At 47.6% G+C, this 13,316-nt stretch overlaps 1 protein-coding gene across 1 annotated transcript; it reads left to right on the top strand.

Moving 5' to 3' along the window:
- The first annotated feature begins 712 nt into the window (after nucleotides 1-712).
- LOC142925100 (uncharacterized) lies at nucleotides 713-12,124 on the top strand. Its single transcript, XM_076067975.1, has 2 exons — nucleotides 713-1,665; nucleotides 2,257-12,124. Exon 2 carries the CDS (start codon nucleotides 4,943-4,945, stop codon nucleotides 8,228-8,230), a length of 3,288 nt encoding a protein of 1,095 aa, XP_075924090.1. The 5' UTR covers nucleotides 713-1,665; nucleotides 2,257-4,942; the 3' UTR covers nucleotides 8,231-12,124.
- Nucleotides 12,125-13,316: the final 1,192 nt, after the last annotated feature.

The following is a 13,316-nucleotide window of genomic DNA, read 5'->3' as shown; positions in this document are numbered from 1 at the left end:
GGATGTGTATGCTTTAACTTAGCTATTTCAATGCTAAATTCTATGCTAATTCCTTTAACAAGGGGTGCCTCTGCGGATGTGTATGCTTTAACTTTTAACATAGCTATTTCTGTGACCAGTCACAAGCTAATCATTCAGCCATTTCAATGCTAAATTATATGCTAATTCCTTTGTCAAGGCGCTTTGTTCCTCTCACACAGCTTAAAGGCCGTGATCTGAACGTGGCTCTTTCACTCGAGCGCTGTCCTACCAGACAGTCTCGTCCCTTCACCTGATGAAGGCCGCTTATGTTGTGGCCGAAACGTCGTGAGAATATTATTGTGTTATTATATTTTATCAATTTATTATTTTATTCTCATTCTACGTGACTTTACCGAAAGAACCAAAGAAGATGAATCATTGCAGTCACGAAAGCTTTAAATCGAAATTTAAAAAAATGTTTATTTACTAGAAAAATTTCCTCTTGTAATACTATGCTTTTATTTAAATAAATAATTATCTGTAGACTTTCGCTCCAGTTTCTTCACATTTGAACTCTCTGTATCGGTGTTATTCAGTCTGATTATGTTTATTAGGGTTGTTTGTGTGCATCTGGTTATTGTTACAGGTAACAAGTTAATTTATTATGAGTTTATTATTATTTATTTTACACTTTCACTCGCGGCAAATTTAACAGACAAAATTACTAAATATCTTTCTTATCGTTTATTTATTTATAATAGGGTGGCTTTTATTTATTCATTGCCTCTTTCGGTAAAGTCACGTACATAGAAAAATCAAGTTTGTTTAAACAACATTTATTATGTGTGTAAGTCCAAGTGTGTGTGAGTCTATATATGTGTCGGTAGTGTATTGGTAAGCGCGCTGCACCACGAACCCGGCCACCTGAGCTCCGATGACGATTCTCTAAAACGGTCCTGAGCCTCCCCTAGGTCGACTCAGCCTCAAATTAGTACCTGTGTAAACATCGCCACTGGGGACACAAAGGCGGCCGGGCGTGGTGTTGGCCGCCCACCCGGTCGTGTTTTTTGCCGCCCTTCATAGCTGCTACTCTCTAACAGCACTTGCCCCGGCAGTCTGTTCGGCTAATACGGGGGATCTTTGTCTTTGTGTGAGTGAGTTGTGAACACACTGACAGCTTCCTGCCCACGCTTGAAAACCTGCCGCCTATCGCAATGCCATATTCATCTCTCTATATATAAAGACAAAGACCCCCCCGTTTAGCCTGAACAGACTGTTGGGGCAAGTGCTGTTAGCGATCACCTATAAAGACGGGTACGGCACACGAGGGGGTTGGGTGGCCAACACCACGCCCGGGACCGGCCACCTTTGTCTCCCCAATGACGATGTTTACACACCACACCAGCTACCCATTTGAGGCTGCATCGACCTAGAGGATGCCCAGGACCGGTTCAGATAATCGTTACCGGTGTCGGCCGTGAGCGAGAATCGAACTCGGCACGCTACCCGCTACACTCCCCGCTCTATATACACACCCCACGCACACCACGCAGCGCGGTGTGCGTGGTGCGTGCGTTATACTGACATTCAGACGCTACGGGCACGTTGCTCAATATGCCGCCGCTCTTGCAGAGCAGCAGAGGAGCCACCTGGAGGACGCGAGCCGGGTGCCGGGTGCAGATCGTCCAAGTGGATGTGGGTGAGGTGAGCATCGCCGCGGTGGCGTCAATTTGTAGTTAACATCGCTACGGGGGACTAAACATTTTTTTTTACACAGTGTATAATGTAGACTGTACAAATAGTTATTAAGCTGAGTGAGTGCACTGGCAGTCTATAATGTAGACTGTAGACATTGTTATTAAGCTGTGTGAGTGTACTGGTCGTCTATAATAAGACGTTTGTTTAATTTTTCATCTTTCAGATGTAATATGTTGAATGTGTATTGCATCTGATTAGCAGGTCTTATCATTATTGATAATTCAGGTGGACACTACAGGCAACACACAGATTTACAGCTCCTTTAAAACATAGATATGTATTACTTTATTTTTTATTATTGCTATTTTCATATTAACTGACGATTAAGCAAATGTTGTTTATCCGATTATTGTTTAATGATAGTAAATATATTCAGAGTTAAGAGTTTGATATTTAAACACGATTTTTATCATTTAAGACATAAATTGTTTCCATCATGGTTCTAGGATATTTGCACTCTGTCCCGTCAGTCCAGTGGTTGAGCAGTGCGGTGATGTGAATTGGCCTTGATTGGTGTGCATCTGCTCATGATTACAGATGCACAGGAGAGAGATAGACCAGGCAAGTTACCAGCTTGCTGCGTGGTGACAGGAGGGAGGTTTTCCTTCGTGGCAATAATGCCAAAAAGAAAAAATCAAGCCTCTCCAAGAAAAAAGCACACACAAAGAGAATGGTGCTGTGCCACGCAAAACAAACCCTGCAGAAGCAGCAACTTTTACAAATGTAGTGGAATAAGTAGGCGCATGGGGGTAATTGGTGAGTTTGTGCGGGAGCAGGACAGTAGGGGTCATATTGGGACGATGAGGTAACGATTGGGCCAATTAAGCTGGGGGAGCCAAGGACGGCTGTGATTGGCTGGTGTTGTCAGGGCTGAAGTGGCGTCTTGAAGTCTGGCGAGGTAACAGGTGCACGGGCACGCGGAGCGTCGTTGGGACACGGGTTAATTGGGGTGTAATGAGAGCGGGGATAAATTGGGGAGACGTGAGGAGAAAGGGGAGTTGGAGTCGGGGCTGGACGAGGCAAGACGTGGAGCAGCTGAAGAGAGAAGCAGCCAGCAGTGGAGAGAGCATAGTGATAGCGAAGAGCGGAGAACAGAGACGAAGCAGTTAGCAGTGGAGAGAGCACAGTGATAGCAGAGAGCGAAGAGCAGAGGCGAAGCAGCCAGCAGTAGAGAGAGCACGGTGATAGCGGAGAGCGGGGAGCAGAGACGAAGCAGCCAGCAGTGGGGGAAGCACAGAGACATCGGAACTGATGGAGAAGTGGAGATTGGAGAGACAAAGGCGGCGAGTGAGTCGAGTGAAGCACGGCGAGCAAGCTGTGGCAACAAGGGAACTGTGGAGCATTGAGGACATGTGGAGAACTGTAAATAAAGTGGTGTTGGAAGAAAGACAAAAGTTGTCTGAGTGAAATCAACCACTACACAAACAACGAAGGCACCTCCGTAGCACAGGTTCAGGAAACTGTAGAGCAGCGTGCACAAAAACAAGCTACTGAATGCACAGCCACTGCAGCAGTTCAAGATGAGGTCATTCCTGAACAGTGTACATCTCGGCAAGCCAGAAACCGCACATTCACTGCAGCAGCACAGGCTGCCGAAATTCCTGAATATTGTGCATCTCGCCAAACAAGGGACCGCACAGTCACCGCAGCAGCACGGGTTGAAGAAAACCCTGAACATCGTGCATCTCGACAAGTCAGGGACCGCACAGTCACTGCAGCAGCACGGGTTGAAGAAAACCCTGAACATCGTGCATCTCGACAAGCCAGGGACCGCACAGTCACTGCAGCAGCACGAGCTGACGAAACACAACATCACCAAATGGCGTGCATAACACAAGTCCGTCATGCTGCTGCATCTAGAACAAGAGCAAATAACCCGGAATGGAACAGAGCAGCTTTTATTTACCAACCAGATATCGATTATCAATCGATGGCCATATTAGGCTGTATGTCGATTACTTGCACAGATTGCGGTGCAAAGAAATGGAAAGCAGAATCCAAGGGAATGTGCTACAGTGATGGCAAAGTAAAACTTTGCCTTGTGCAGACGCTCCCTGAGCCACTTAAATCCTTAGTCTTGGGACAAATCACTGAGTCTAAACACTTTCTTACCAACATCGGAAGTACAATTACTGCTTTCAAATGACTTATTTTGGTGCGACTAAGGAGATAGTGGAGCCAGGCTTCATGCCCACATTCAAGGTTCAGGGACAAGTATATCATCGAATCGGATCCATTCAGCCACTGACTGGTGAAGAGCCAAAGTTTTTGCAGATATACTTCATGGGAGATGACGGTCAGCAAGGCAACCAGCGCTGTTCTGCCTCACGGCAAGTGTCTTGCCTCACGGCAGATGTGGGGCGTGTGTACACAGGAATTTCCTGTTTTTGAAATAGGGGGTGGTCACGTGACCAGGAAGTTGCGATTTTAGATTTCCGCTGAACCACGCGGGCGTCGGCCATTAAAAACATAATTCAAGATGGCGGCACACATCGCAGCTCCGTGAAGACAGCTGCAGCCACCGTTGTGGGACTTTGGGAAGCATTGTCTGTAAGTTCGTTTGTGTTCTTATGATACTGGCAATGTTGCTATAATATTAGAAGGACCTTTATAATGCTGTTATAACGCTAGAACCTTTATAATGCTGTTAAATTGTTACGATGTATGTGGGGCCTAGTGGACAATAGCCTGCAGCTTGCCTTGTTGTGATTTACCCGTAATCGAGTAAGTAGATTCAAACTTGAAATAACAAAATGTCTCATTCATAAGACAACGTTATTATGCTGTGGTGTTTATTCATTGTGTTGGTTTTTCTGGGTATTAACAGATGCTGTATCTGTGCTGTTTTCTTACCAGTTTTACCTCTCTCTACCGTTCAATTTCAATAAATGATGTTCGGAGGCAGATGTTCACCCTGGCTCTGAGGGTTTATTGGAAACGCGAGGTTATCTACTCAGCTAGCTCTGCAACGCAACGCAGAGTGAGGCCGAGTTAGTAAAAAGACATTCTTCTTGGAGCTCTCAAGCAGTCAGCCTGCAGCAAGCAAGGAGCTAGTCAGCCTGCAGCAAGCAACGAGCTCTCAAGCAGTCATCCTGCAGCAAGCAAAGGAGCTCTCAAGCAGTCAGCCTGCAGCAAGCAAAAGAGCTCTCAAGCAGTCATCCTGCAGCAAGCAAGGAGCTCCGCAACAAGTCTACATTAAAAATTGTGTTGCAAGCATCTCAGCATGGAAAGCCACAGTTCAGCAGGGAGAGATGCTGAAGAAGGTGATTTAGGCAATCCAGGACCTCCCATCCAGCCACAAGAGGACCAAGAAAGTTCAAGGCCCCAAAGAGAGGTCAGGCTGACACAACGGGCCTTGGAAAGCTATGATGCTGAGAAGCAAGACCTTGATGCCAGGATACAAAGGGCATGGGACCGAGTTGAAGCTGATATATCTGAAGCTGCAAATGCCTCAGAACCAGGGGCCTCAATTCAGCGGGCCATCCAGCGAGTGAAGGTGAGCAGCTCAAGCTACAAGCTCCTGGCAAATAAATACATCTCCCTCCTGATGAAGATGAAAACAGATGAGGGCCTTGAGGGAGTGCGCACGCAAGATAACTTCCTCGAACTGCTCGATGATAATGTACAGGCAGTGATACAAGATGCAATAGACCGTGTGGAGGGCTTAAGAGAGACCCGATCTCAGCACTCTGTCTCATCCAGGTCCACCACAAGATCTAAAGGCTCAGCACACTCAAAGACATCATTTACTAGTATGGCAGCAGCTCAGGCACGCGCAGCAGCAGAAGCAGCAAATGCCCGTATTGCCTACATGGCTGAAGAGGAAGCCATGCTAATTGAAAAGGCCCGCATACAAGAAGAAGCAAGCATAGCAACTGCTGCCGCACGGAGGAAAGCAGAGCACGCAGAGCAAGAAAGTATATTAGCAACTGCTGCCGCACGAGAGCAAGAGAGTATATTAGTGGCTACTGCCACATGGAAGAAAATTGAGCTGGATGCTAAGTTAAGTACCCTACAGCTAAAAAAAGAAGCAGCTGCTGCAAGGGCCCAAGCAGAGGTGCTCCAAGCAGCAGCCAATCTGGATAAGGAAGAGAAATGGAGTGAGTTTGGCACTCAGATACCTGTCAAGGACCGTGATCAACTCACCAGAAAAAATATTTTGGACTGGTCTGAACAATGCATCAATGCTCCTCCACCAAACGATACTGAGCAAATGGTGGACGTTCAGGCATCGCCATCTCCACACCGAATGAACACGAATGCTGTCTACGGGAATGGTGGAAATGCATATCCTGCCCTGGCAGCTAGTCGTCGACTCAGCGTCGCACATGTGGGATCAGAAATGGATGCATCACGTCAGACCCACATTCCAGACAGTCACATAAGGGGATCAAACCAACGTGATCGAAACCTTTTGGGCCCACCATCCAACACCATCGCGAATGACGGCATGCAAGGCAATGCAGCCAATAATGGCACCTCACAAGCGCCAGTATGGACACACCCTGGATCAGCAGGATTAGGGGACTTTGCTAGGTACCTGGCTCACCGCGAACTAATCAACACAGGACTCGTTAAGTTTGATGACCACTCTGAGAACTATCGAGCCTGGAGATCTACCTTCAGGAATGCAATCCGAAATGCAGACATCTGTGCAAGTAAAGAACTCGACCTGTTGGTGAAATGGTTAGGAAACGAATCTACAGAGTACGCAAAGAGGATCCGGGCAGCAAACATTGATGACCCCGCCTCAAGCCTGCATGCGGTGTGGGAGAGGCTCGAGGAGTGCTACGGTAGCCCAGAAACTATTGAGAAGGCTCTCTTCAAGAAGTTGCAGAACTTTCCAAAAATCTCTGGTAGGGACAATAAAAGGTTACGAGAGCTTGGAGATCTTTTGATGGAGCTGGAATCAGCCCAGGCTGACCCCTATTTACCAGGTCTCATTTTCTTGAATACCTACCATGGCGTGAACCCCATAGTAGAGAAATTGCCATTCGACGTGCAGGAACAATGGAGAACAGCAGGTTCAAGATACAAGTCAGAGCATCAGGTTGCATTCCCCCCATTCTCTTTTTTCTCAAAGTTTATCCGCAACCTGGCTAAGACCAGAAATGACCCGAGTTTCATGTTTGGCACCACGGGGATTTCCAGTCCAGATCTCCCAAAAATGGAAATAGCAATGGCGAAACAAGGAACAGCGAGAGTGCCAATTTCTGTACACAAGACTGAGGTCTCTCCTACGACATTCGCAAACTCCGTCCAGACAACCACCACAAAGAAAAAGATAGAGGATCCAGAGAAGCAATGCCCATTGCATGATAAACCTCACTCCCTCCAGAAATGCCGTGAGTTCAGGAGGAAGCCATTGGAAGAGCGGAAAAACATTCTGAAAGAATTTGGAGTGTGCTTAAAATGCTGTGCTTCTACAAACCACCTTGCAAGGAATTGCAAGGCAGATATGAAGTGCGAGGAATGTGGCAGTGACAAACACGCAACTGTTCTGCACACATTTTACTACAAACCCAGTGGCACTAAGACTTCCGATCCCGAAGCAGAGCATGGCGGGGAGCAAGGCGAGACCGCCGCACTCACTTCGTCAATCACAACCAAATGCACAGAAGTCTGTGGAGAAGGCTTCAAAGGAAGATCTTGCTCAAAGATATGCCTCGTCCGAGTGTATCCCAAAGGACATCCTGAAAGGGCAGTAAGGATGTACGCCATAATGGACGACCAGAGCAACAAGTCTTTGGCAAGGTCAGAGTTCTTTGATCAGCTAGGCGTAGGTGGGAATTCCTTTCCATACACGCTCAGAACATGCTCAGGACTGATGGAGACAGCGGGAAGAAGAGCGGGCGGCCTCATGGTGGAAACCATGGATAGCACCATGAAGCTAGCCCTTCCTACGGTGACAGAGTGCAATGAGATACCGGACGACAGGAGTGAGATTCCCACGCCCGAAGTCGCACGTCACCACCCACACCTGAAACCCATAGCAGAGTTCATCCCGCCATTGGATCACGTGGCACAGATTTTACTTCTGCTTGGCAGGGACATGCTGAGAGTCCACAAGGTTCGTGATCAACACAACGGACCTCACGACGCTCCCTACACCCAGAGACTCGACCTAGGATGGGTCATTGTAGGTGATGTCTGTCTCGATGGAACACACAAACCAGACCACATAAGCACATTCAGAACGAGTGTGCTCACGAATGGACGCACGTCGCTCTTCAAACCGTGCCCCAACCACTTCACGCTGAAAGAGAAATTCGACGATAGAAGTCAAGGCTGTACCATGCAGGCCGACGAAGAAACCTCTATGCTGAAAGATGATGTTGGACATACGGTGTTCGTGACAACGAAGGACGACGACAAACCTGCTCCATCGCTAGAGGATAAAGAATTCTTGAAAATAATGGACAGAGAGTTCTTCCAAGATGAGTCAAACAGTTGGGTTGCCCCTCTGCCATTTCGTAATCCCAGATGCCGGCTACCCAACAATAGAGAGTAAGCCCTCTCACGGCTCAACTCATTGCGCCGCACCTTAGACACGAGACCAGAGATGAAGAATAGTTTTGTGTCCTTCATGAAAAACATATTTGACAGTGGTCACGCTGAAGCGGCCCCTCCTCTAGAAGAAGGACAGGAATGCTGGTACTTACCAATCTTTGGCGTGTATCACCCAAAGAAGCCGGATCAGATCAGAGTGGTGTTTGATTCCAGTGCTCAATTTAAGGGCATTTCCTTGAACAACGTAATGCTCACCGGACCAGACTTGACCAACAGTCTCCTAGGGTTACTCACCCGTTTCAGAAAGGAGTCAATCGCTGTAACAGCCGACATTCAACAAATGTTCCACTGCTTCATTGTCTGAGAAGATGACAGAAATTACCTCAGGTTTCTGTGGTACCGCAATAACAATGTCGATGATCGAATTGTTGAATACAGAATGAAGGTGCATGTCTTCGGCAACAGCCCATCCCCAGCGGTAGCCACCTATGGACTTAGGAGGACCGCGCAGGCAGGAGAAGGGGAGTTTGGGGAAGACGCCAAGCGATTTGTAGAGCGAGATTTCTACGTTGACGACGCACTTAAATCAATGCCCACGGCCTCAGAAGCCATCGATCTGCTCCAAAGGACGCAAGGAATGTTAGCAACTGCTAACCTGAGACTTCACAAGATAGCATCCAGCAGCGCAGAAGTAATAAAAGCATTCCCTTCAGACGATCGTTCAAAAGACTTGAAAGACTTGGACCTTAACGTTGACACACCACCAATCCAACGTAGCCTCGGACTGAGTTGGGACCTGAAAGTGGATACGTTCGCATTCCGAGTATCAATTGGAGAGAAACCTTACACGCGACGTGTCATCTTGTCAATGGTAAACAGCCTGTACGATCCACTAGGATTTGTAACGCCGGTCACCATTCAAGGCCGTTGGATACTCAGAAACCTTTGTGCTGATACACAAGACTGGGATAGCCCATTGCCGGAGGAACGGCGACAAGAATGGGAAACTTGGAGAAATTCCTTACAGGCACTTGAGCAGCTGCAGATTCCACGTTCCTACATGCCCACATCCCTTTCCGTAACCCAACGGAAGGAGTTACATGTGTTTGCAGATGCTTCTATGATGGCCGTAGCAGCCGTAGCTTACCTAAAGACCACAAGCGCAGAAGGGATCCAACATGTTGGGTTCATATTGGGCAAGGCCAAATTGGCCCCACAACCGGAACATACCATCTCAAGGCTCGAGCTGTGTGGAGCCGTTCTAGCTACGGAAGTGGCGGAACTGATCTTAGACGAATTGGACGTCAAACTGGACGCAGTCAAGTTCTACACGGACAGTAAGGTCGTACTAGGCTACATAAACAACCAAACCAGAAGGTTCTACACCTACATCAGCAATAGAGTGGAACGCATCAGGAGATCGACGCAGCCGGAGCAATGGAATTATGTTCCAACTGACCAGAATCCAGCAGATCTCGCAACTAGGTCCGTCCCTGCATCTCTGCTGAAGCAAACCATCTGGCTGACGGGTCCAGCGTTCCTCTTACGATGTGACAGTGGCCCATGTACTACGAAAGAGACCTTTGGACTCATAGAGCCCGAGCCCGACAAGGAGATTCGTCCTCAAGTGACAACTTTCGTAACAGATGTGTGACCGATAAGTCCACTGAGTCCACACCATTTTGAACATTTCTCGAAATGGACGACGCTCGTGCGAGCGATAGCACGTCTAACGCATATCGCAGACTGCTTCCATCGCCCGATGAGAGGCACCATTGGTAGCTGCAATGGATGGCATCACTGCACAGTGCCACGCACTGAAGATGAGCTTTCCAGAGCAAGGAAATCAATCTTCCGCTGTGTGCAACAGGCAGCTTATGCAAGTGAGATCAGATCCATCAACAAGGGAGAAGACCTTCCTAGGGTCAGCACCCTCAGGAAGCTAAACCCTAGGATGGACGAAGATGGCTTGCTCAGGATTGGTGGTCGGCTAGGGAATGCAAAATTAGATGAGAACAAACGGAACCCCCTCATAATCCCAAGTCAGAGCCACATTGCAATTTTACTTGTGCGCCACTATCACGAGAAGGTCAAGCACCAAGGTCGGCACTTCACAGAAGGAGCAATCCGATCTGCAGGGCTGTGGATCGTTGGAGCAAAGAGGTGCGTCGCCAGCATAATTCACAAGTGTATCAGGTGTCGCAAGCTACGTGCAAAACAGGAAGAACAGAAAATGGCAGACCTCCCAGCCGATCGACTCAGTGTAGAACCTCCCATCACCTCTGTAGGGATCGACGTCTTCGGACCATGGACAGTCATCTCCCGCCGCACCAGAGGAGGGCTCGCGAACAGCAAACGTTGGGCAATGCTGTTCACCTGCACGAGTACACGAGCAGTGCACATCGAAGTCATCGAGTCCATGGACTCTTCGAGCTTTATAAATGCACTCAGGAGATTCTTCGCCTTCAGAGGGCTAGCCAAGCAACTCCGTTCTGATTGTGGAACCAATTTCACTGGAGCATGTAAAGAGCTTAAGATCAGTACAGAGAATGTCGAAGATGATTCTGTCAGGAAATACCTTAGTGACCAAGGCTGCATATGGATCTTCAATCCTCCTCACTCTTCGCATATGGGTGGAGCCTGGGAACGCATGATCGGGGTTGCTCGACGCATTCTCGACTCCATGCTGTGTGATGTCGGGTCCACACGGCTCTCTCACGAGGTCTTGACCACTCTCATGGCCGAGGTCTCAGCCATAATTAATTCAAGACCCCTGATCCCCGTCTCAACTGACCCGGAGTCACCATTCATCTTGACTCCTGCTACACTTCTTACCCAGAAGACAGATGTGCTCACAGCACCTACCGAGGAGGCCAGCACTGCAGACCTCTACAGACGTCAATGGAGACAAGTGCAGAGCTTCGCGAACACGTTCTGGCGTCGCTGGAAAAACGAGTACCTTGCGACACTCCAAGTGCGCAACAAGTGGCAGTCTAACAGACCAGACATCCAAGAAGGCGACCTCGTCCTACTGAAGGACAACCAAGCCAAACGGAATGAGTGGCCAATGGGCCGCATCCTCAAGTCGATTCCAAGTGCCGATGGAAAAGTTCGAAAAGTCGAGGTTATGATTGCGAAGCAAGGTGTCGCAAGAACTTTCTTCAAGCCCATAGTCGAGACAGTACTACTTCTCTCTCGCAAAGATATGGACAAATAAGTTGACCCATTAAAGTTGTTATACACTTGTTTATGAGATAGGAAATAAATGGTGGTATCTCCTAGATACCAGACGGGGAGTGTTCTGCCTCACGGCAAGTGTCTTGCCTCACGGCAGATGTGGGGCGTGTGTACACAGGAATTTCCTGTTTTTGAAATAGGGGGTGGTCACGTGACCAGGCAGTTGCGATTTTAGATTTCCGCTGAACCACGCGGGCGTCGGCCATTAAAAACATAATTCAAGATGGCGGCACACATCGCAGCTCCGTGAAGACAGCTGCAGCCACCGTTGTTGGACTTTGGGAAGCATTGTCTGTAAGTTCGTTTGTGTTCTTATGATACTGGCAATGTTGCTATAATATTAGAAGGACCTTTATAATGCTGTTATAACGCTAGAACCTTTATAATGCTGTTAAATTGTTACGATGTATGTGGGGCCTAGTGGACAATAAAGCCTGCAGCTTGCCTTGTTGTGATTTACCCGTAATCGAGTAAGTAGATTCAAACTTGAAATAACAAAATGTCTCATTCATAAGACAACGTTATGATGCTGTGGTGTTTATTCATTGTGTTGGTTTTTCTGGGTATTAACAGATGCTGTATCTGTGCTGTTTTCTTACCAGTTTTACCTCTCTCTACCGTTTAATTTCAATAAATGACGTTCGGAGGCAGATGTTCACCCTGGCTCTGAGGGTTTATTGGAAACGCGAGGTTATCTACTCAGCTAGCTCTGCAACGCAACGCAGAGCGAGGCCGAGATAAGCGCTGCAGCAATATTCCTGGTGCAAGACTCGAAATTGTCCTCTCACTCCAAGGGATGCTCAGCCAACACAATTTATTGATTTCAAGTTTTAAACATCCAGCACAACAAGTCACTTCACGTGATTATCAGGTTGTCATCAGTGCATCCAAGGTCCCAATTGGGGAGCATGCACGGAGGTTCAATGCCCCAACTTGTGGTGAGGTTGCTGTTATTATGGTGGGTGAGGAACATGGTAATAGAGACATTGTGCTTCGATACCAAGACAACACCATCAAGCAAATTCCCGAGACAAACAGAGCATATGATGTCCTACAATACCCTATTATTCTGTGGCAAGGACAAGATGGCTACCACGTCCAGATACCTCAAATTATCACAGCTACAGGACTAAGTCATCCTCACAAAACTGTTTCCTCTAAAGACTTCTATTCCTTCATGATAATGCACAGAGAAGGAGGAAACCACATACTAAGGTGCGCCAACCTCTTTCACCAGTATGTTGTCGATGAGTATGCCAAAATTGAGAGTGAGCGCATTCTTTACCTTCGACTCAATCAAACATGCCTGCGTGTTGAACAGTATGCTCATCTCAGGGATGCTATCAATGCTGACGGAGATGCAAACGCTCAGAATTTGGGGAGATTAGTTATTTTACCTTCATCCTTCACAGGTGGACCAAGATACATGCACGAGAGGACTCGAGATGCCATGACCTACATCAGGCAATATGGCAGGCCCGATCTCTTCATCACCTTCACTTGCAATCCAAAATGTAAGGAGATCCAGGTTGAGCTTTATCAAAACAAAAGCCAACAGAGAGACATGACATAATTGCAAGAGTGTTTAAACTCAAAGTTGATGCACTCATGAGGCTTTTCACGAGAAAGGAAGGCGGCATCTTTGGGACGACAAGATGTAGCTTGCACACCTTTGAGTGGCAAAAACGTGGTCTTCCTCGTGCTCACATATTGCTATGGATGAGGGAAAAAATACATGCAAGTGACATAGACACTTTTATCAGTGTCAAGCTACCAGACCCCGATCAAAACCCTGCCCTCGTTGATGTCGTCTGCAAGCAAATGGTCCATGGCCCATGTGGGGAGTTCAA

This window comes from Petromyzon marinus, chromosome 19 (assembly GCF_048934315.1).
Source record: "Petromyzon marinus isolate PM22_M1 ecotype Great Lakes invasive population chromosome 19, UKy_Petmar_22M1.pri1.0, whole genome shotgun sequence".
NCBI classification, from domain to species: domain Eukaryota; kingdom Metazoa; phylum Chordata; class Hyperoartia; order Petromyzontiformes; family Petromyzontidae; genus Petromyzon; species Petromyzon marinus.
Note: the sequence above shows the minus strand (reverse complement) of the source record. Positions and strands in the feature narration are given on the sequence as shown.

Excerpts from the sequence above, each read along its gene's own strand:
- LOC142925100 (XM_076067975.1), top strand. The coding sequence starts at position 4,943 with ATGGAAAGCCACAGTTCAGCAGGGAGAGATGCTGAAGAAGGTGATTTA.